The sequence below is a fragment of the Lampetra fluviatilis genome, chromosome 65 (genome assembly GCF_964198595.1).
Source record: "Lampetra fluviatilis chromosome 65, kcLamFluv1.1, whole genome shotgun sequence".
Taxonomy (NCBI): Eukaryota; Metazoa; Chordata; class Hyperoartia; order Petromyzontiformes; family Petromyzontidae; genus Lampetra; species Lampetra fluviatilis.
Window position 1 is genome coordinate 2,358,284 of NC_136339.1, and position 24,832 is coordinate 2,383,115.

The 24,832-nt window shown below is 53.7% G+C and overlaps 1 protein-coding gene across 1 annotated transcript in view; it reads right to left on the reverse strand.

Annotated features, from left to right (window-relative positions):
* The window catches only part of LOC144951996 (amyloid beta precursor like protein 2-like), a 73,371-nt gene extending 49,125 nt beyond the window's left edge, over window positions 1-24,246 (reverse strand). The window contains exon 1 of the mRNA XM_078882380.1: window positions 23,667-24,246. Coding sequence (XP_078738506.1) covers window positions 23,667-23,732 — 66 coding nt within the window. The 5' untranslated portion in view covers window positions 23,733-24,246. The remainder of the gene's footprint in view (window positions 1-23,666) is intronic.
* Window positions 24,247-24,832: the final 586 nt, after the last annotated feature.

Sequence of the window (24,832 nt, forward strand, 5' to 3'; positions counted from 1 at the left end):
TCGCTAACAGCACTTGCCCCTATCTGTTAAGGCTATACGGGGGATCTTTGTCTGCTTTGTCCGTCCATGCAGTCATCTCAGTCAGTCGACCCGTGGCACCTGCTGGGTCTGCCCCGTGACCTCCTGCCAGCGGGCGTTCGACACTTCACGTGGCCTCAAGGTGCACATGGCCTGGCATGAGCGTCGTGGTGACGTCACTGTCACTTAGTGGCGAATGGCGGTTGTTGTTGTTGTCCGTGTGTGTCCGTACACCCGCGTCCGTGTGTGTCTATCCGTGTGTGTCTGTGTGTCCGACCGTGTGTGTCCGTCTGTGTGTCCGTCCGTGTATGTCCGTCCGTGTGTGTGTCCGTGTGTGTGCGTGTGTGTCTGTGTGTGTCCGTGTGTGTCTGTGTGTGTCCGTCCGTGTGTGTCCGTGTGTGTCTGTGTGTGTCCGTCCGTGTGTGTCCGTGTGTGTCCGTGTGTGTCCGTGTGTGTCCGTGTGTGTCCGTGTCCGTGTGTGTCTGTGTGTGTCCGTCCGTGTGTGTGTCCGTGTGTGTGCGTGTGTGTGCGTGTGTGTCCGTGTGTGTCTGTGTGTGTCCGTGTGTGTCTGTGTGTGTCCGTCCGTGTGTGTCCGTGTGTGTCTGTGTGTGTCCGTCCGTGTGTGTCCGTGTGTGTCCGTGTGTGTCTGTGTGTGTCTGTGTGTGTGTCCGTGTGTGTGCACAGAGACCTCCCCCACCCCAGCCGGATTGTCTCCACGCATCGCCGACACGCCGGGGTGAAAACGTTCCATGATGCGACTTCAAAATTGAACTGCCCACCCCCCACCACCCCCCACCACCCCCCACCACCCCCCACCACTGTAACGTCGCGTTACCAACAAGAGCCTGGGTTCGACTCCCCGCCCCCCCCCAGCTCGGACTCCTCCTCTGTCTCTCTGTCTCTGCGTGTGCGGAGTTGCGGATCTCTCCAAAACACTCTGGTGCTTCAATAAATCCCGAGAAAATGACTTGATTGGGATTGCGCGCGAGCAACGTGGTCCACACCCTTCATCGTATCTGGCAGGACCCTCCTGGCCAGGTAAGCCCCCCCCCCCCCCCGCTGAGCTAGGGAACTCTTCTTTCTCAGAGCGACCTGGTCATCGAAAAAAAGAACCCCACAGCTTGACGACGAACCGGCTTGTCGCCGTCGCCGCGTGCAAATTCACAGCGGCAACGACAACTCTTGAACGCCGCTTGGTCGCTGTTGGGCCACGAATTCCATCGCGGCAGTGAGAGTTTGTCTATGTGCGTCTCGTGGCGAGCAGATTGCGAGATGTTAACTACCTCGCCTGGTACGCAGGAGGTCGTGGGATCGATCACAACCCTGACGATGCCTGCTGCTGTATGTTTGGAGTTTGTGTCTCTCTCATCATCATCATCATCACGGTTGCTAGATGTTAACTACCTCGCCTGGTATACAGGAGGTCGTGGGTTCAATCCCAATCCTGACGATGCATGCTGCTGTATATTTGGAGTTTGCGTCTCTCTCTCAGCGTCATCATCACGGTGGCGAGGAGATGTTAACTACCTCGCTGGGTAAGCAGGAGGACATGGGTTCGATCCCGACCCTGACGCCCATTGTACATTTGGAGTCTGCGTGTGTGTCTCTCTCTCTCTCGCCGTGTTGGGGTGGATTTTTCTCCAGGTCCTCCGGCTTTTCCCTCCCCATTTAGAATCACGCGTTCAGGGTAATTGGCCGCTGTGAATCCCCCCACACGAGTGTAAGCTGCCACTGCGTGCGGGCGATCACTTGCGATGGACAGGTCGCTTCTGAGCAAGAGGGCTTCGTAGCTCAGCGACCACCTTACCTGGTAATCTAAACATTATTTAGTTTTATAGTTTAAATACAAACTAAGTATAACAATAGGTTTTACCCTTTCTGGCAATTAAACAGTTGTGTCAAGACATACTCTGTGGTTCTTTCGGTAAAGTCCACGTAGGTAGAAAATAAAATAAATCTCGACGTGATTTATTTATTTTACCGAAAGAACCAAAGAATATGGATTCCTGCAGTCACGAAAGCTTCAAATCGAGATTAGGTGTCAAGATGTTAAAACACCATTCAGAATCCTTATTCAAGGAATCTTGTCCACATTAACCATGCGTACTTGTGGAATAAAAGTGCCATGTAAAAAAAAGTCCCATATTAAAAAAGTCCCATATTAAAAAAAAGTACTATGTACCAAAAAGTCACCTAATAACAAAAAAAGTCCCATATTAAAAAAGTCCCACATTTAAAAAGGCCCAAATAAAAAAAAGTCCCATATTAAAAAAAAAGGTTCCATATTAAAAAAAGTCCATATTTAAAAAAGTCCCATATAAAAAAAAAGTCCCATATTAAAAAAAGTCCCACATTAAAAAAAGTCCCATATTAAAAAAGTCCAATATTAAAAAAGTTCCGTAAAAAAAAAGATTCCATATAAAAAAAAGGTTCCATATAAAAAAGTCCCATATTTAAAAAAGTCCCATATTAAAAAAGTCCCATATAAAAAAAAGTCCAATATTAAAAAAGTCCCATATTTTAAAAAGTCCCATATTAAAACAAGTCCATTATAAAAAAAAAGTCCCATGTAAAAAAAGTCCAATATAAAAAAGTCCATATTAAAAAAAAATCCCATGTAAAAAAAAGTCCCATATTAAAAAAAAAGTCCCATATTTTAAAAAAGGCTTGCAACCCAGCGGGAAAAAAAACTCACGGGAATCATGACAGCGACGGCGGATGATTCCACTCCCGGGATTAACCCCCTCAGGCTCAGAGGGCCCAAGGTTACGAGAGCGTCAGCTCAGCCACGCACGCAGAACATCATCCCGGATCATCCTCCACCCCGGCAGTGGCGCCAACGCTAAGCTTGGGAAAACCAAGCACAGCTCCTGCTGCTGCTGCCGCCGCCATCGGGAATGCACACGGAGCCCCGCGAACAGCCATCCACAACCACCCCCCCACCCACCACAACCACCACCCCAACCCACCCACCCAACCACCCCCCCAACCCACCCCAATCCCCCCCAACCCACCCCAACCACCCCACCCCACCCCACCCTCCACCCCAACCCACAACACACCCCAACACACCCCAACCCACAATCCATCCCAACCCCCCCCCAACCATCTCTCCCCCGACCCCCCCCCGACTTCCACAGGCAGCAAGACGGACGAGAGCCCCATTCGTCCCTCCGCCCTCACGACGTTCAACCTCAACATGCGATTCACTCCGCCCGCTCACGTGACGAGATTATTAAACTTTTGGTTAACTGAATAAATGGATGATAATATAATTATTGGCATGCCGAGTGTCCTGGTTGCTGCTCCTGCTGTGTCCTGTACAGCGCCTTGAGATAATTGATGAAAAGCCGCTATGTACACAGAATAATTATTTACTTGGTTAATATTATTATAGCCGCCCAGAGCTGTGCACTTTTAAAATCGAGATTTGGAAACTCGTTTATTTAAGAACCGATTTTTTTGGTGTGTGTTTAGTTTGTTGTCCTTCCTCCCCTGCACCTCCCATCGCCACGCTTGGCTACGTACGGCGCGAAAGAAGTTCAACGTGCACACATCGTGCAATGGTATATATCCACCCCTACTTCTATTTATACTGGTAGGAACCTCCTGGTTACACCAGCCCACAGGGGATTATTGTGTCCGTCCGTCGTGCAGGGTGGGGCTGGGCGGGGAGGGAGGGGCTGGGTGGGGAGGGGAGGGTGGGGAGGGGAGGGGCTGGGTGGGGAGGGTGGGGCTGGGTGGGGAGGGGCTGGGTGGGGAGGGGCTGGGTGGGGGGGTGGGAGGGGTGGGGCTGGGTGGGGAGGGGCTGGTCACCCCGTGGTGCCCTTATAAAACTCAACGTTTAACCTACTCACGCCGGCTTGTGCCCGCCCTCACAGTCGGGCATATTTGCGGAATACACCACGCTGCCGTTGACCCTGCAGGCCATTGACCGAGCAACCCAACGTTCCTACCAGCTCCCTCCGCAGGACAACGTGTTTATTTGACCAGGTCAGGGCCCCACTGAGCTACGTGGCTATTCTTTCAGAAGCGACCTGGCCACAAATGACAGCCCAACAAAGTGGCTTGTCACGTGGACATTTATAGCAGCCAAATACGCACGGCGATTATAAATGTGGAGACACGCAAACTCCAAATATACAGCAGGCACCAGGGTCGGTATCGAACGCACGATCCCCTGCATACCAGGCAAAGTAGTTAACATCTCGTCGCTGTGATGATGATGATGAGAAAGAGAAATGCAAACTCCAAATATACAGCCGGCGTCAGGGTCGGATTGGAACCAACGACCTCCTGTACACCTGGCGAGGTAGTCAACATCCCATCACCGTGATAATGATATTGATGGGAAAGAGACGTGCAAACTCCAAATCTACAGCAGGCGTCACGGTCGGATTGGAACCCACAACCGCTTGTATACCAAGCAAGGGAGTTAACATCTCGTCACTGTGATGATCATGATGAGAAAGAGACATGCAAAATATAAATATACAGCAGGCATCAGGGTCGGGATCGAACCCATAATCCCCTGTATACCAAGCAAAGTAGTTAACATCTCGTCACTGTGATGATCATGATGAGAAAGAGACATGCAAAATATAAATATACAGCAGGCATCAGGGTCGGGATCGAACCCATAATCCCCTGTATACCAAGCAAAGTAGTTAACATCTCGTCACTGTGATGATCATGATGAGAAAGAGACCCGCAAAATATAAATATACAGCAGGCATCAGGGTCGGGATCGAACCCATAATCCCCTGTATACCAAGCAAAGTAGTTAACATCTCGTCACTGTGATGATCATGATGAGAAAGAGACCCGCAAAATATAAATATACAGCAGGCATCAGGGTCGGGATCGAACCCATAATCCCCTGTATACCAAGCAAAGTAGTTAACATCTCGTCACTGTGATGATCATGATGAGAAAGAGACCCGCAAAATATAAATATACAGCAGGCATCAGGGTCGGGATCGAACCCATAATCCCCTGTATACCAAGCAAAGTAGTTAACATCTCGTCACTGTGATGATCATGATGAGAAAGAGACCCGCAAAATATAAAAATATACAGCAGGCGACCTACGCCTTCCCTCCCTCCCCCACCTCCCCCCTTCCTCCATCGAGTGCCTCTGGGTAATTTGCGTGCTGCGTCTCTCCACCCTTCTCCGAAAGAAAGTGTTGAGATTTGCTTTCGCTTCCTATTGTCGGTGACCACAATGTTTGTGCGTGCTTAAATAACCCCCTTCGCCTCCTCCTCCTCCTCCTTATCTGTTACAAGTCTTCCCCCCTTCGTCTTCTTGTCGACGCAGAGACAACGACCAAAACTGCAACGTCACGTGCAGGTGGTCAAGTCTAGATATCCGCGTCAGCAGGAGCAGTAGTAGAGTGGTGGTGTAGCAGCACCATCGTCGTCATCATCATCGTCGTCGTCGCTGCGATGTCTCCTTTGTATTTGCGGATCGGTGCATTGCGTCACTACACGCTCTACGCTTCTGGATGACCACAGTCCGCACACTCACTGGAGAACGTTTTTAATGAAAATAGTTTTTTTACCCTTTTTATCTGGCAACAAAACTGACACCTTTTTTTACAAGGAGTCATGTTTGCATTGACCACAATACCTGCGGTCGGAATGCAAACAAAAAACACAACTCTGATAATGTATGCGCTGTCCTTGAAGTTGATTGGTCCACACCCGAGACGGCTTTTCTTAGAGCCTAGTCTCACATGGTGTTGGACCAGATGACGCCTTTTGGCGTCCAAAGGTGTCAGTTTTGTTGCCAGATAAAAGGGGTAAAAAAACTATTTTCATATTTTGCTACTGGCAAAGGAGGTTCAAATGGTGGAACATTTTTCGTTTTTACATTTGAACCTCATGGCGGGAATAAACGGAAGTCAAAATGGTAATTTATTTATTTTTGGCGACTGCGTCCCACCGCGCACATAAACGCCTCGACCCACTTGACGCGGATCGTTCTGTTGTCGTGTCGTCCAAGCGCAGCAGCGAGGACGAATGCGCAGAAGAAACTAAACTTTGAAATTTCGATTTAAAGCTTTCGTGGCTGCAGGGATTCATCTTCTTGGTTCTTTCGGTAAAGTCACGTAGAAGGAAAATAATAAAATAATAAAAATAAAACATAATAAAATAATTCTCACGACGTTTCGGCCACAACACAAGCAGCCGTCTTCAGGTGGAGAACAGGTCTGTCGACAGACCTGTTCTCCAGCTCTCTCGACAGACCTGTTCTCCACCTGAAGACGGCTGCTTGCGTTGTGGCCGAAACGTCGTGAGAATTATTTTATTATGTTTTATTTTTATGATTTTATTATTTTCCTTCTACGTGACTTTACCGAAAGAACCAAGAAGATAAACTTTGAAACTTTGATTAGCGCATCGTGGGGAGCTCGTCGACAAGGCAGCAGACATCGCGGCTACCGCGATTTTCACCTGAAGACGAACACTTCTGTTGCGTTCGAAACGTCGCCATTTCTTTTGTTTTATTTCTACCTCCGTGACTTTACCGAAAGAACCAAAGAGTAGGAATAGATTGCCGTATCGTTCGTCTTCATCAACTGACATAAAATGACGTCGCAACGCGGTTTACGCGAGAGCCGGGGACTTATAGGACCTCGGGGTCACGCCATAAGGTTCATTTGTGCATCATCAGCTAACATCGGCATCTGCTGCTTGCCAAGGTTTGTGCAGCAAGAGATGCGGCGTTCGGGGCGGGGAAAACGAGCAGCAGCTTCGCGGAAGGTCGCAAACCCCCAGGGTGGGATCTTCTGCGTTGGCTCTGTAACAACGGCGATGACGGCGCGGGGTGTTGGCGAGTTTCTTCTGAACTCCACTCGGCTCCCGCTCTCTCCAAACTTCATCGGGAATTGAACTCGCATCGCTGAAGCGCTTTGGGTACACCCGTGCGAGTCACGTAGAGTCGCATGCTGCTGCTGCTGCTGCTTGCCACGATTTGTGCAGTGGATGCGGTTCAGGGGTGGGGACCACGAGCAGCAGCTTCGTGGACGATCGCAAACCCCCAGAGGAAGGAGTTCTTCTGCGTTGTTTATAATTATAATAATAGTTCAGTTTGTAACGCGCGCAACTTTGCGGACGTAATGGCCGCAACTCGGAGGCGCGGAGCCGAGCTCAGAGTCGCTCGAAAGCACGTGGTTATAGAGGTGAGTTTTTAAGTGTCTCTTGAAGGAGGCGATTGAGGTGATGCTGCGAATGTGCAGAGGGATATCGTTCCAGACTGTTGGGGCTGCCACCGAGAAGCGGCGCATAGACATGACCATCCTGGATCTTGGTATCGAGATGAGGTCGTGAGTCGCGCTGCGCAGGCATCTGCCGTGTGCTGAGCTGCAAGTTGTCAATAATGAAGAAAGGTACGGCGGGCAGGCGATATGAAGGCGTTGTGGCAGAGGCAGGCGGTCTTGTATGTGACCCTACTGGTGATGGGTAGCCAGTTGAGAGCACGGAGACAGGCGAGTGAGTCGAGACGGGGATGAGTATGGGCAATGACGACGCGTGCTAGGAGGTTGTTTTGTAGTCTTTGGAGTTTCTTTAGGTTGCCAGCAGAGGTCCGGACTAGGACGGAGTTGCAATAGTCAAGGTGAGACCCAACTATGCAACATGCCAACAATGTGTTGGCAATGTCAGTAGTGATGTTTGTGAGTTTCCTCTGAACCCCAGCATCCTCTCGCTCTACAGACTTCATCGGTAGGCGGTCGAACTCGCATCGCTGAAGGTGGAGTGCGTTGGGCACATCCGTGCAAGCCAGGAAGGGTATCGGGTAGGGTACGGGTACGAGTACCCGATTGCGACCTCTGCGATGTAGCCATGTTGCAGGCGCGGGTGGGTTGATTCTAGGAACTTGAATTGTGAGAAGAGACAAGACGTTGGGAAATGAGTGACAAACGGTGACTCACCAGTGACTCACGGCCTACCCGTACCAGTACCCACCGAGCCCTTTCGCAAAAGCGAAGAGCTCACGAGTGATGCCATCACATCTACCCCCCCCCCCCCGTCTATTTATGAGACGAAACAGCAGGAGGATTTCTCCACACATCGGCCTGTCGATGTAATTACTGGCGACACGTCACGGTAACTCAGATTTGTAAACGTTGCCGATTTGCTCTCCGACACACAACCGGCGTAAGCGCTGCGCTCGTAACGAATCGGCGCGTTTTGTGTACGTGACAAACACCGGACTAGTTGGTCGCGTCGAGTGGTGGCGGGTTTAACGTGACATTTATATTGACGCGACCTAACCCAACCCAAAAAAAAACAACTACATTAAGAAGTCAGATTGTATTTTAAATATGGATATTACTTATTATTGTATTTGTTGACACCACGTAAGGCCCCCAACTCAGCTGTGTAGCTCTTTTTCAGGAGGCATCGCAACCGGCCCGAAGCTATGAATACCTCCCCGCCCGCCCGCCCACCTCACCGCAAAAAAAAACAAAAAACAACCTTATTAGCTGCGTGCGTATTAAAAACAGAAACCCACACAAACGAGTTATTGTTGTATGCTTGCGGTAGCACGAATCGTCATTTTGGAATAACTTTTGGTATTCGGAGAGAGAGAGAGAGTTGAGTTTTGTCACAAGGGGTGTTGGGGGGTAAGGGGGGTAGGGGGGGGGGTGAAGGGTTGGCAGTCTGCTGAATCGTTTGCATTGGCCGGTTGAGTGGCACCGCGGGCCAAACCAAGTTTGAGAAACACTCCCCGTGCCCCCCCCCCCCCAACGGCCCCCCCAACACCCCCCATTACGGTGGCAAGACGTTAACTACCTCGCCTGGTCTACTACATCACCATCACGGTGGCTATGAGACGTTAACAACATCGCCTGGTCTACTACATCACCATCACGGTGGCTATGAGATGTTAACTACCTCGCCTGGTCTACTACATCACCATCACAGTGGCTATGAGATGTTAACTACCTCGCCTGGTCTACTACATCACCATCGCGGTGGCTATGAGATGTTAACTACCTCGCCTGGTCTACTACATCACCATCACGGTGGCTGTGAGATGTTAACTACCTCGCCTGGTCTACTACATCAACATTACAGTGGCTATGAGATGTTAACCACCTCGCCTGGTCTACTACATCACCATCACGGTGGCAAGACGTTAACTACCTCGCCTGGTCTACTACATCATCATCACGGTGGCTGTGAGATGTTAACTACCTCGCCTGGTCTACTACATCACCATCACGGTGGCTGTGAGATGTTCACTACCTCGCCTGGTCTACTACATCATCATCACGGTGGCTGTGAGATGTTAACTACCTCGCCTGGTCTACTACATCAACATTACAGTGGCTATGAGATGTTAACCACCTCGCCTGGTCTACTACATCACCATCACGGTGGCAAGACGTTAACTACCTCGCCTGGTCTACTACATCATCATCACGGTGGCTGTGAGATGTTAACTACCTCGCCTGGTCTACTACATCACCATCACGGTGGCTGTGAGATGTTCACTACCTCGCCTGGTCTACTACATCATCATCACGGTGGCTGTGAGATGTTAACTACCTCGCCTGGTCTACTACATCATCATCACAGTGGCTATGAGATGTTAACTACCTCGCCTGGTCTACTACATCACCATCATGGTGGCTGTGAGATGTTAACTACCTCGCCTGGTCTACTACATCATCATCACAGTGGCTATGAGATGTTAACTACCTCGCCTGGTCTACTACATCACCATCACAGTGGCTATGAGATGTTAACTACCTCGCCTGGTCTACTACATCATCATCACAGTGGCTATGAGATGTTAACTACCTCGCCTGGTCTACTACATCACCATCACGGTGGCTATGAGATGTTAACTACCTCGCCTGGTCTATTACATCACCATTACAGTGGCTATGAGATGTTCACTACCTCGCCTGGTCTACTACATCACCATCACGGTGGCTATGAGATGTTCACTACCTCGCCTGGTCTACTACATCACCATCACGGTGGCTATGAGATGTTAACTACCTCGCCTGGTCTACTACATCACCATTACAGTGGCTATGAGATGTTAACTACCTCGCCTGGTCTACTACATCACCATCACGGTGGCTATGAGATGTTAACTACCTCGCCTGGTCTACTACATCATCATCACCGTGGCTATGAGATGTGAACTACCTCGCCTGGTCTACTGCATCACCATCACGGTGGCTATGAGATGTTAACTACCTCGCCTGGTCTACTACATCATCATCACGGTGGCTAAGAGATGTTAACTACCTCGCCTGGTCTACTACATCACCATCACGGTGGCTATGATATGTTAACTACCTCGCCTGGTCTACTACATCATCATCACGGTGGCTATGAGATGTTAACTACCTCGCCTGGTATACTACATTATCATCACGGTGGCTATGAGATGTTAACTACCTCGCCTGGTCTACTACATCACCATCACGGTGGCTATGAGATGTTAACTACCTCGCCTGGTCTACTACATCATCATCACGGTGGCTATGAGATGTTAACTACCTCGCCTGGTCTACTACATCATCATCACGGTGGCTGTGAGATGTTAACTACCTCGCCTGGTCTACACATCAACATCACGGTGGCTATGAGATGTTAACTACCTCGCCTGGTCTACTACATCACCATCACAGTGGCTATGAGATGTTAACTACCTCGCCTGGTCTACACATCAACATCACGGTGGCTATGAGATGTTAACTACCTCGCCTGGTCTACTACATCACCATCACAGTGGCTATGAGATGTTAACTACCTCGCCTGGTTTACGGGAGGTCGTGGCTTCGATCCTGAGCCTGACGATGCCCGGAGTCTGCATGTGTGCTCCCCGTGGCCACATTCAGGAATGGACATCGCCACGTGGTCTAGGGGATTTGGCCACTGCTAGATATTCCCGCACGGTGGACAGGTCGCTTCTGGGAAGAAAACAAAGGGCTATGGAGTAGCTGAGTGGGCCTGACCCCTCCCGGTAAAATATAAATAGTTTAGTTCCGTAAACAGTATTCTTTCGCTAACTATTAGGGGTTGCCCCAAACCCCTCCACCTCACCCCTTCACCCTACTCACTCACCCACCCCTCCACCCCACTCACCCACCCACCCCTCCACCCCACTCACCCACCCACCCCTCCACCCCACTCACTCACCCACCCACCCCTCCACCCCACTCACCCACCCACCCCTCCACCCTACTCACCCACCCACCCCTCCACCCTACTCACTCACCCACCCACCCCTCCACCCCACTCACCCACCCACCCGTCCACCCCACTCACCCACCCACCCCTCCACCCTACTCACTCACCCACCCACCCCTCCACCCCACCCACCCCTCCACCCCACTCACCCACCCACCCCTCCACCCCACTCACCCACCCACCCCTCCACCCTACTCACTCACCCACCCACCCCTCCACCCCACCCACCCCTCCACCCCACTCACCCACCCACCTCTCCACCCCACTCACCCACCCACCCACCCCCCCTCAACAACCCAAAAACCCCCTCACCCCTCCACACACCCCTCCACACACCCCTCCACCCCATTTACCCACCCACCCCTCCACCCCACTCACCCACCCACCCCTCCACCCTACTCACTCACCCACCCCTCCACCCCACTCACCCACCCACCCCTCCACCCCACTCACCCACCCACCCCTCCCACCCCACCCACCCCTCCACCCCACTCACCCACCCACCCCTCCTCCCAACTCGCCCACCCACCGCTCCACCCCACTCACCCACCCACCCCTCCACCCCACTCACCCACCCACCTCTCCACCCCACTCACTCACCCACCCACCCATCCCCCCTCAACAACCCAAAAACCCCCTCACCCCTCCACACACCCCTCCACACACCCCTCCACCCCATTTACCCACCCACCCCTCCTCAACAACTCCCCCCACCCACCCCTCCACACACCTCTCCACCCACCCCTCCACCCACTCCCCAGTATATGGGGGTCACGGTACATTGTCCACCCCTCCACCCCTCCCCCAGTATATGGGGGCCACGGTACATTGTCCACCTCTCCACCCACTCCCCAGTATATGGGGGCCACGGTACATTGTCCACCCACGCCATTCCGAGAACCAGTTGCCCACCTGCCCTCTCACCGTCCCACCAGCTGATTCGTTTCCTGCCTCGTCTCCCCCCACCTCCCTCACTCTTTGTCCATTGTCCAACACCCCCCCCCACCAGCCCCCCACCACCCCCCACCAGCCCCTCCCCCCCACACAGCTCCAGCAGTCAACTTCAGATCATCTGGAGACGATGCTACTCAAGCGACCCCCCCCCTCCTCCTCATGTATCACCTCTCCCTCAGTGCAGAGGAGACGGTGTCTCTCTCTGTCTCTCTCTCTGTCTCTCTCTGTCTCTCTCTGTCTCTCTCTGTCTCTCTCTGTCTCTCTCTGTCTCTCTCTGTCTCTCTCTGTCTCTCTCTGTCTCTCTCTGTCTCTCTCTGTCTCTCTCTGTCTCTGTCTCTCTGTGTCTCTCTCTGTCTCTCTCTGTCTCTCTCTGTCTCTCTCTGTCTCTCTCTGTCTCTCTCTGTCTCTCTCTGTCTCTCTCTGTCTCTGTCTCTGTCTCTCTCTGTCTCTCTCTGTCTCTCTCTGTCTCTCTCTGTCTCTCTCTGTCTCTCTCTGTCTCTCTCTCTGTCTGTCTGTGTCTCTCTCTCTCTGTCTGTGTCTCTCTCTGTCTCGCTCTCTCTCTGTCTCGCTCTCTCTCTGTCTCGCTCTCTCTCTGTCTCGCTCTCTCTCTGTCTCTCTCTGTGTGTCTCTGTCTCTCTCTGTCTCGCTCTCTGCCTCTCTCTGTCTCTCTCTCTCTCTGTCTCTGTCTCTCTCTGTCTTTGTCTCTCTCTGTCTTTGTCTCTCTCTGTCTTTGTCTCTCTCTGTCTTTGTCTCTCTCTGTCTTTGTCTCTCTCTGTCTTTGTCTCTCTCTGTCTTTGTCTCTCTCTGTCTTTGTCTCTCTCTGTCTTTGTCTCTCTCTGTCTTTGTCTCTCTGTCTTTGTCTCTCTCTGTCTTTGTCTCTCTCTGTCTTTGTCTCTCTCTGTCTTTGTCTCTCTGTCTTTGTCTCTCTCTGTCTTTGTCTCTCTCTGCCTCTGTCTCTCTCTGTCTCTGTCTCTCTCTGTCTATCTCTCTCTGTTTCTCTCTCTCTGTCTGTCTCTCTCCGTCTGTCTCTCTCCCAGTCTCTCTCTCAGTCTCTCGCTCTCTCCGTCTCTCTCTTTCGCCCCGTGGTGGTCACACAGATTTTTTTTTAGCGCCACAAACTATAAATTGCCACACGTGGCGATGGCTGATCAGCCGCTTTCGACAATGATCTATCATCACACACGCACACACGAGCTATCATCACACACTGAGTGTGTGATGCGTGCAAGGGGAGCGGCGTGCAGCGGTTTATGCAACGCTGCGCTACGAACCCGGCGACCCGAGTTCGATTCCCGCTCACGGCCACCAACACCGCTGACGATTATCTGAACTGCGCTCCTGGGACTCCCCTAGGTCGACTCTGCCTCAAATGAGTACCTGGTGCGGTGTGTAAACATCGCCACTGGGGGAGACAAAGGCGGCCGGGCGTGGTGCTGGCCACCCACCCCCTCGTGCGCTGTGCCGGCCTTCATAGGTGCTGCTCGCTAACAGCACTTGCCCCTACAGGCTGTTAAGGCTACACGGGGGATCTTTGTCTTGTGTGCGAGGTCAGGTCGCCTCCAAAAGAAAGCGCTCACGGCTCACGGGGGGATTTACCGGCCACAATAAAACTTCAGTTCAAGTTGTTCCGCTCTAGCTTCTTGTTGTTGTTGTTTGTTGGACACGGAGACTACAACAGTCACCCACAATTACCACCACTACCCACCACCACCACTACCTACCACCACCCACCACCACCACTACCTACCACCACCCACCACCACTAACCACCACTACTCACCACCAACACTACCACTACCCACCACTACTCACCACCACCACTACCCACCACCACCACTACCCACCACTACTCACCACCACCACTACCCACTACCACCACTACCCACCACTACTCACCACCACCACTACCCACCACTACCACTACCCACCACTACTCACCACCACCACTACCCACCACTACTCACCACCACCACTACCCACGACCACCACTACCCACCACTACTCACCACCACCACTACCCACCACCACCACTACCCACCACCACCACTACCCACCACCACCCACCACCACTACCCACCACCACCACTACTCACCACCACCACTACCCACCACTACCACTACCCACCACTACCCACCACCACCACTACCCACCACCACCACTACCTACCTACCACCACCCACCACCACCACTACCTACCACCACCCACCACCACCACTACCTACCACCACCCACCACCACCACTACCTACCACCACCCACCACCACCACTACCTACCACCACCCACCACTACCCACCACCACCACTACTCACCACCACCACTACCACTACCCACCACTACCTACCACCACCCACCACCACTACCTACCACCACCCACCACCACTACCCACCACTACTCACCACCACCACTACCCACCACTACTCACCACCACCACTACCCACCACCACCACTACCCACCACTACTCACCACCACCACTACCCACCACTACTCACCACCACCACTACCCACCACTATCACTACCCACCACTACTCACCACCACCACCACCACCTACCACCACCACCCAGCACTACCCACAATCCACCACCACTACCCAACACCACTACCCACCACTACCCAGCACTACCCACCACTACCCACCACCCACCACTACCCACCACCTACCACCACTACCCACCACCACCCACCACCACCCACCAGCCACCACCACTACCCACCACCCACCACTACCCACCACCCACCACTACCCACCACCCACCACTATCCACCACTCCCCACCATCCACCACAATCCACCACAAACCCACCACTACTCACCACTACCCACCACCACCCACCACCACCCACCCACCACTGTATTAACCTATTCCCACTGCTCTGACGTACGTGTACGTCACCAGCGTACCACGTACGTCATCGGTAGCGGCATCGGAAGAAAAACGAAAATAAAAGACGTCAGCTCCCACTGTGCGGCGGGCGCACACTGTACACACTGTACACACACGCGGGGTGGTGACGCGAGCCACGTGACCCACGTGAGCGACGTGACCCACGTGACCCACACGAGCCACGTGAGCCACACGAGCCGCCCTTTCCGCTTGGCAGCGGCCTCATCAGCAATTCTCGACAACAGCCAGAGGCACCAGTGTCTCCAGGCACTTCTACATCCTCCGTACACAACGCCCAACTACACCCACCACCTGCCCACCAACCCACCAACCCACCCACCTACACCCACCACCTACCCACCAACCCACCAACACCCACCAACCCACCCACCTACACCCACCACCTACCCACCAACACCCACCAACCCACCCACCTACACACACCTCCACCCACCTCCACCCACCAACCTGCACCCACCAACCTCCATCCACCTCCATCCACCTCCATCCACCTCCATCCACCCACCTCCACCCACCTCCACCCACCTCCACCCACCCACTAACCTCCACCCACCAACCTGCACCCACCAACCTGCACCCACCAACCTCCACCCACCTCCACTCACCAACCTGCACCCACCAACCTCCACCCACCTCCACCCACCTCCACCCACCTCCACCCACCTCCACCCACCTCCACCCACCCACCTCCACCCACTAACCTCCACCCACCAACCTGCACCCACCAACCTGCACCCACCAACCTCCACCCACCTCCACCCACCTCCACCCACCCACCTCCACCCACTAACCTCCACCCACCAACCTGCACCCACCAACCTGCACCCACCAACCTGCACCCACCAACCTCCACCCACCTCCACCCACCTCCACTCACCAACCTGCACCCACCAACCTCCACCAACCTCCATCCACCTCCATCCACCCACCACCCACCTCCACCCACCTCCACCCACCTCCACCCACCTCCACCCACCTCCACCCACCTCCACCCACCAACCTGCACCCACCAACCTCCACCAACCTCCATCCACCTCCATCCACCCACCACCCACCTCCACCCACCTCCACCCACCCACCTCCACCCACCTCCACCCACCTCCACCCACCTCCACCCACCAACCTGCACCCACCAACCTCCACCCAGCTCCACCCACCACCCACCTGCACCCACCTCCACCCACCAACCTCCACCCACCACCCACCTGCACCCACCAACGTCCACCCACCTCCAACCACCAACCTCCACCCACCTCCACCCACCTCCACCCACCTCCACCCACCACCCCTACCCACCCCCCGTGTGTCGCGGCCACGCACGGGGCGAGGCTCTCAAGGTGTAAACCGGTCGGCTCACCTGAGCCGTGACGTCACGCGTCACCTGACCCACGACACTGCCGCGCATGAGTGAGCAGGTGAAGGGGCGGAGGTGTTGGGTGGTGTGGGGGGAGGGGATGGGGGGGGGATGAGGGGGGGGGTGAGGGGGGGGGATGAGGGGGGGGGGATCAGGTGGGGGGGGACGCGGGGGGGGGTAACGAGTGGAGCTCTAAGCAGCTGCCTTGACAGCACCTGACAGTTTGCATTGGGCAACAATTGAGCCATTGTGCTGGGCTTGGGGTGGAGGGGGGGGCGAGTGGGGGGGGGTGAGGCGGGTGGGCATCACCTTCCCTCACCACCTTCCCTCACCACCACAACCACCACCACAACCACCACCACAAACGCCACCACCGCCACCACAGCCACCACCACAGCCACCACCACAGCCACCACCACCTTCCCTCACCACCACCAGCACCATCACCACCACCAGGCGACCACCGCCACCATCACCGCCACCATCACCGCCACCACCACCTTCCCTCACCACCATCACCACCACCATCACCACCGCCGCTATCACCACCACCATCACCACCTTCCCTCACCACCACCATCACCACCACCATCACCACCACCATCACCACCACCAGCACCACCGCCAGCACCACCGCCACCACCACCACGGCATATTGTTCGGCAACGATGTCCGACGTTTCGCTCCCCGTGGCTGGAAGCCTCTTGAGGGGTCCGCATGAACGACAAACTGTGCGACTGCTATTTGACCGGGTGAGGCACCGAATGGCTCACAGGGCAAATCCTAATAAATGAAACTGAAACTGAAAAACTTCTGCGTAACTCTCTTTCAATAAGTGGCCTGCCCATCACAAATGACGGCAGCTCACACCAAGTCGCTCCTCATCATCATCGTCGTCGTGATCGTCGCAAGGAAATGTGACGCAGCCAGACGCTCTAAACGCGCGTGGCGTCGATTGTAAATGTGGGACGGGGAAAAAACCGGAGGACCTGGAGAAAAATCCACGCGACCACGGGGAGAGAGAGAGACAAGCAAACTCCACTCGTGCGAAACTAAATTAGTTTTTATTGTTACCAGGCACGGCCCCACTGAGCAATGTCGCTCCTTTTCGGAATGGACGTGGCCATCACAGATCACACGAGGTGGCTTATCATCAGCATCAGGTGGAAATGTTTACAGCGGCGGGCAAATACTCTGAAGGCGTGACGTCGATTCTAAACGTGGAAGGGAAAAACCGAGGCAAAATCTACGCGACCACGAGGAGAGAGACACGCAAACTCAAAATGTACTACAAGCGTCAGGGTCGGGATCGAACCCACGACCTCCTGTAGACCAGGCGAGGTAGTCAACATCTCCCCTAAGCCACCGTGGAAGGCAGCGGTACAGCCGCAGAGCCGTCCGTGCGGCGTGGCGACCTTCTACGCCGCAGAAGGTCGCCTCTTGTCTACGCCGCAGAAGGTCGCCGCGCAGAGCCGCACGAGCCGCACGCTCACGGAACAAGAACCGCGACGCCTCAAAGAGCCGACGGCCTCGAGATCACCTCGGGAGGACGGCCCCTCCACGTCACCTGGGGACCAAAGACCACCCACCCCCACGCACCCCCACTCCTCGCCGCCCTCCGTCTCCGTCCCTGGCGTGTCGCTTAGACGGCCGCTGGAGGCAAAGCGTCGTCAGCGAGCGCCTGTTAACCGCCGGCGTTCTTCGTGAGCAAGGCTCACCGTGGGCCCCCCACTCTCACCACACCGCCAATACACTAATGGTGAACAAGCCCCCCACTCTCACCACACCGCCAATACACTAATGGTGAACAAGCCCCCCACTCTCACCACACCGCCAATACACTAATGGTGAACAAGCCCCCCACTCTCACCACACCGCCAATACACTAATGGTGAACAAGCCCCCCACTCTCCCCACACCACCAATACACTAATGGTGAACAAGCCCCCCACTCTCCCCACACCACCAATACACTAATGGTGAACAAGCCCCCCACTCTCACCACACCGCCAATACACTAATGGTGAACAAGCCCCCCACTCTCACCACACCACCAATACACTAATGGTGAACAAGCCCCCCACTCTCCCCACACCGCCAATACACTAATGGTGAACAAGCCCCCCACTCTCACCACACCACCAATACACTAATGGTGAACAAGCCCCCCACTCTCACCGCACCGCCAATACACTAATGGTGAACAAGCCCCCCACTCTCACCACACCACCAATACACTAATGGTGAACAAGCCCCCCACTCTCACCGCACCGCCAATACACTAATGGTGAACAAGCCCCCCACTCTCACCGAACCACCAATACACTAATGGTGAACAAGCCCCCCACTCTCACCACACCACCAATACACTAATGGTGAACAAGCCCCCCACTCTCACCGCACCGCCAATACACTAATGGTGAACAAGCCCCCCACACCGCCAATACACTAATGGTGAACAAGCCCCCCACTCTCACCGCACCGCCAATACACTAATGGTGAACAAGCCCCCCACACCGCCAATACACTAATGGTGAACAAGCCCCCCACTCTCACCGCACCGCCAATACACTAATGGTGAACAAGCCCCCCACACCGCCAATACACTAATGGTGAACAAGCCCCCCCACTCTCACCACACCACCAATACACTAATGGTGAACAAGCCCCCCACTCTCACCACACCACCAATACACTAATGGTGAACAAGCCCCCCACTCTCACCGCACCGCCAATACACTAATGGTGAACAAGCCCCCCACTCTCACCGCACCACCAATACACTAATGGTGAACAAGCCCCCCACTCTCACCGCACCGCCAATACACTAATGGTGAACAAGCCCCCCACACCGCCAATACACTAATGGTGAACAAGCCCCCCACTCTCACCGCACCGCCAATACACTAATGGTGAACAAGCCCCCCACACCGCCAATACACTAATGGTGAACAAGCCCCCCCACTCTCACCACACCACCAATACACTAATGGTGAACAAGCCCCCCACTCTCACCGCACCACCAATACACTAATGGTGAACAAGCCCCCCCACTCTCGCCACACCACCAATACACTAATGGTGAACAAGCCCCCCCACTCTCGCCATACCGCCAATACACTAATGCTGAACAAGCCCCCCACACCGCCAATACAATAATGGTGAAAAAGCCCCCCCACTCTCACCGCACCACCAATACACTAATGGTGAACAAGCCCCCCACTCTCACCGCACCGCCAATACACTAATGGTGAACAAGCCCCCCACTCTCACCGCACCGCCAATACACTAACGCTGAACAAGCCCCCCACACCGCCAATTCACTAATGGTGAACAAGCCCCCCCACTCTCAACACACCACCAATACACTAATGCTGAACAAGCCCCCCACTCTCACCGCCAATACACTAATGGTGAACAAGCCCCCCACTCTCACCGCACCGCCAATACACTAATGCTGAACAAGCCCCCCACTCTCACCGCACCACCAATACACCAATGCTGAACAAGCCCCCCACTCTCGCCACACCGCCAATACACTAATGGTGAACAAGCCCCCCACTCTCACCGCACCACCAATACACTAATGGTGAACAAGCCCCCCCACTCTCACCGCACCACCAATACACTAATGGTGAACAAGCGCCCCCACTCTCACCGCACCACCAATACACTAATGGTGAACAAGCCCCCCACTCTCACCACACCACCAATACACTAATGCTGAACAAGCCCCCCACTCTCGCCACACCACCAATACACTAATGGTGAACAAGCCCCCAACACTCACCGCACCACCAATACACTAATGCTGAACAAGCCCCCCACTCTCGCCACACCGCCAATACAATAATGGTGAACAAGCCCCCCACTCTCACCGCACCACCAATACACTAATGGTGAACAAGCCCCCCCACTCTCACCGCACCACCAATACACTAATGGTGAACAAGCCCCCCCACTCTCACCGCACCACCAATACACTAATGGTGAACAAGCCCCCCACTCTCACCACACCACCAATACACTAATGCTGAACAAGCCCCCCACTCTCGCCACACCACCAATACACTAATGGTGAACAAGCCCCCCACTCTCGCCACACCACCAATACACTAATGCTGAACAAGCTCCACACCTCATCGTCATTGTGCTGCTGTCACAAACCCACCCCCCCGGTGGTTTCACACGGCGTGGCGAGCACCCTCACTCACACCGGTGATGGCTTACACTGGTCAACACACTTTTCTGGCACGAGGTATTCCAACGGTTTTAAGGTAATTTTGGGGTGCCGATTCCAATGTGGCATCAGTTTTTGTCTATCACATCAGGTATTTGAGATGTCAAATATTGCATTTTCAATAAAAACTGCGGAAGAAAAATATGAAATAAATGTGGATATCTACATAAAATGATATTATAAACACACTATCCTAAAAATACAGCACCATATTTTAACACTAAAGCAGTCACTGACTCGCAACAACTTGCAATCATAAGTGACAGAGTTAATTTCGGGTAAAATCAATGAAAATGGGGTATAGCATAAAAATGAGATGTGATAGAGCAAATCTGCGATCAGATTTGGAATCAGCACCCTGAAATTAGTTTAAAACAGCTGCAAAAGTCCAGGCCAGAAAAAACATGTTTTTTTTGTTGACCAGTGTTATCGGCGAAACGTGAAACCCCCTCTGGAAATGAGTGAAGATCACCGGCCCGAGGTCACCATCCCATCCGGCTCGTAGCCAGTGAGATGAAGGCAGTTCAGCAAGTTGGATGATCCCCAATCCGCAAGGGGATCGAGCGTTTCCCCCTCCCTCCCTCCCTCCCCACTCACACGATGCGTCGTTCTCTCCGGCTGCTCCCACAGCTTCCCCGGCCGTCTGGAACGCGCTCGTTCCTCCCGCATGTTGGGAAGCCGTTGCAACTTTGACATCTCGCGTTGAAAACTCCATCGCTCTGCTGCCACTACCCCCGCCGCAATGGTTCAGGGTGGTGTGGCGGGGGGCACCCACACACACCCGAGTGAAGATCACCGCATTCCAACCCACTCCAGTCCCACCCGAGGTTCAATCGTCAGCTTTTCGTCCGATGCCGTTCCGATGACGTACGCAAGGGCAACTAAACGAAATAAAAATAACTTCACCGGGACTTAGTCGGGTGGGAAAGACGAACCCCGCGGCTCCCACAATGCCGCGCGGCGGGCGGAGGGGCGTGCGTGGCACCAGTTTGGCTCGGGCTGTCGTAGAGTGACGCACCTCCGATTAGCACGGTTAGAGGTTGACACATCTCAAAGCCAGGTTGACACATCCGAATAGCACGGTTAGAGGTTGGCGCATCTCAAAGCCCGGTTGACACATCTCTAATTAGCACGGTTGGAGGTTGGCATCTCTCATTAGCCTGGTTGGCACCTCCAATCAGCACGGTCGGATACGTTCGGTGCGAATTAAGTTCAACATACACGACACCGTCCCGGCCAATCAGGGCCTCCCTAAAGGGGGGTCATGACCCCAAGCAGATGTCTTGACCCCTACCTCCCCACGCTCACCCCTCCCTCACCACGCTCTCCCCTCCCCACGCTCACCCCTTTTCCTCCCCACGCTCACCCCTCTTCCTCCCCACGCTCACCCCTCTTCCTCCCCACGCTCACCCCTCTTCCTCCCCACGCTCACCCCTCTTCCTCCCCACGCTCACCCCTCTTCCTCCCCACGCTCACCCCTCTTCCTCCCCACGCTCACCCCTCTTCCTCCCCACGCTCACCCCTCTTCCTCCCCACGCTCACCCCTCTTCCTCCCCACGCTCACCCCTCTTCCTCCCCACGCTCACCCCTCTTCCTCCCCACGCTCACCCCTCTTCCTCCCCACGCTCACCCCTCTTCCTCCCCACGCTCACCCCTCTCCCTCCCCACGCTCACCCCTCTCCCTCCCCACGCTCACCCCTCCCCACGCTCACCCCTCTTCCTCCCCACGCTCACCCCTCTCACTCCCCACGCTCACCCCTCTCCCTCCCCACGCTCACCCCTCCCCTCACCACGCTCACCCCCCACTCACCCCTCACCCCCCATCACCACCTCTGGAGGCAGCCATCGAACGCATTGAACTCTCAACTAAACCAAGACGCCACTAAGCTACGTCGCAATTTTGTGTTTAAATCAAACTAAGAATCTTTATTTAGAATTTACGCAGGAGGAGGCCAAAGCTTTGAAGTTATTTGTGCAACAACAAATAGGAGCTAAGAAAATATAAATCAAGAGAGGCAATTGTAAAATGGAAATATGGTAGATGTTAATAAGATTTAACAACAATAGTACTGATACTATAAATGTGTACAAGTGATAACAATAGTACTGATACTATGAATTTGTTCAAGTCACAACAATAGTACTGATACTATAAATGTGTACAAGTGATAACAATAGTACTGATACTATAAATGTGTACAAGTGATAACAATAGTACTGATACTATAAATGTGTACAAGTGATAACAATAGTACTGATACTACAAATGTGCAACGTGTGAAGGTCTCACGACATTTTTGAATGTGACGGGAAGGCGCAGACACACAGAAAGAGACACAGAAAGAGACACAGAGAGAGACACAGAGACAGAGAGACACTGAGAGACTGAGACAGAGAGACACAGAGACACAGAGAGAGAGACACAGAGAGAGCCACAGAGAGACTGAGACACAGACAGACACAGAGACACACAGAGACACACAGAGAGAGACACACAGAGAGACACAGAGAGAGACACAGAGAGACTGAGACACAAAGACACACAGAGACACACAGAGAGAGACACACAGAGAGACAGAGAGAGACACAGAGAGAGAGACACAGAGAGAGACACAGAGAGACTGAGACACAAAGACACACAGAGACACACAGAGAGAGACACACAGAGAGACAGAGAGAGACACAGAGAGAGAGACACAGAGAGAGCCACAGACAGAGAGACACAGAGAGACACACAGAGACACACAGAGACACACAGAGAAACAGAGAGACACAGAGACACAGACAGAGAGATGAAGACTGTGCTCCCACCTGTTACACTTGTTAAACACAACCACCACAACCACCACCACCACAACCACCACCACCACAACCACCACCACCACAACCACCACCACCAACAACACCACCACCACAACCAACAACACCACCACCACCAAGTATAATAAGAAAGTTGAAACTTGCAAACTCACCATCACCGCGACGACCACCGCCATCATCACCGCCAGCAGTCGCATCGACACGACCGCGGCAGCCATCGGGAGAGAGAGACACACAGAGAGACAGAGACGGAGAGAGACACACAGAGACGGTGAGAGAGACACACAGAGACGGAGAGAGACACACAGAGAGACAGAGACGGTGAGAGAGACACACAGAGACGGTGAGAGAGACACACAGAGACGGAGAGACGGAGAGAGACACAGAGATGGAGAGAGACACAGAGACGGAGAGAGGCGAGGGGGAGGGAGGCGTGAGGAGAGATGGAAGTTGTGAGTGAGTTGGGATGGAGAGAGACGAGGGGAAGGGAGGGAGGGGGGGAGGTGAGATGGAGAGAGGGTCAAAGACGGAGAGAGAGAGACACAGAGAGAGACGGAGAGACGTTGAATGGAGGCTGTCGACTGTCGCGATGAGCGAGATGGAGTCGGCGTGAGGAGATGGAGTCGTCGAGGAGGAGGGAGGGAGAATGGAGACGAAGTTTCCTCGTCCGCAGCTCGCGGAGTTCTGAGGCGGCTGAGGCGGGTGGGGCGTCACCAAGGAATGTGTGAGCGGGAGGGAATCGATTCCAAGTGTCGATACTCGGAATCGATACTGAGTTGATACGGGGTGGGGTCTGAATCGATTCTTTCGCAAATGGTGGTGGCGATTCGGAGCGTTGAGTTGTGAGGCTGTGGGGGGAGAAGGTAGGGGGGGGGGTGATTCGATTCGGCGAAATATGGAGGACTGTGGGAATCGATGTAAAGGTTTATGATTGGAATCAATGTAAAGGTTTAGATTTGGAATCGATGTACCGAATACGATTGGAATCGATGCACAATTCGAATCAAAGAGTTATTTGGAATCGATGTACTCAGTACAATTAGAATCGAAGTACAAAGTACAATTGGAATCGAAGCACAGAGTACAATCGGAATCGATGTACAGAGTACAATTGGAATCGAAGCACAGAGCACAATCGGAATCGCTGTACAGAGCACAATCGGAATCGAAGTTCAAAGTACAATTGGAATCGATTCTGTTTGAGTGGTTGGAATCGATTTTTCCCCTTTGCTTGAGCGAGAATCGACTTCCGCTGATTTACGACCCATTCCGATTCCAGCTGGAAACTCACCCCCCCCCCTCACCCCCCCCCTCACCC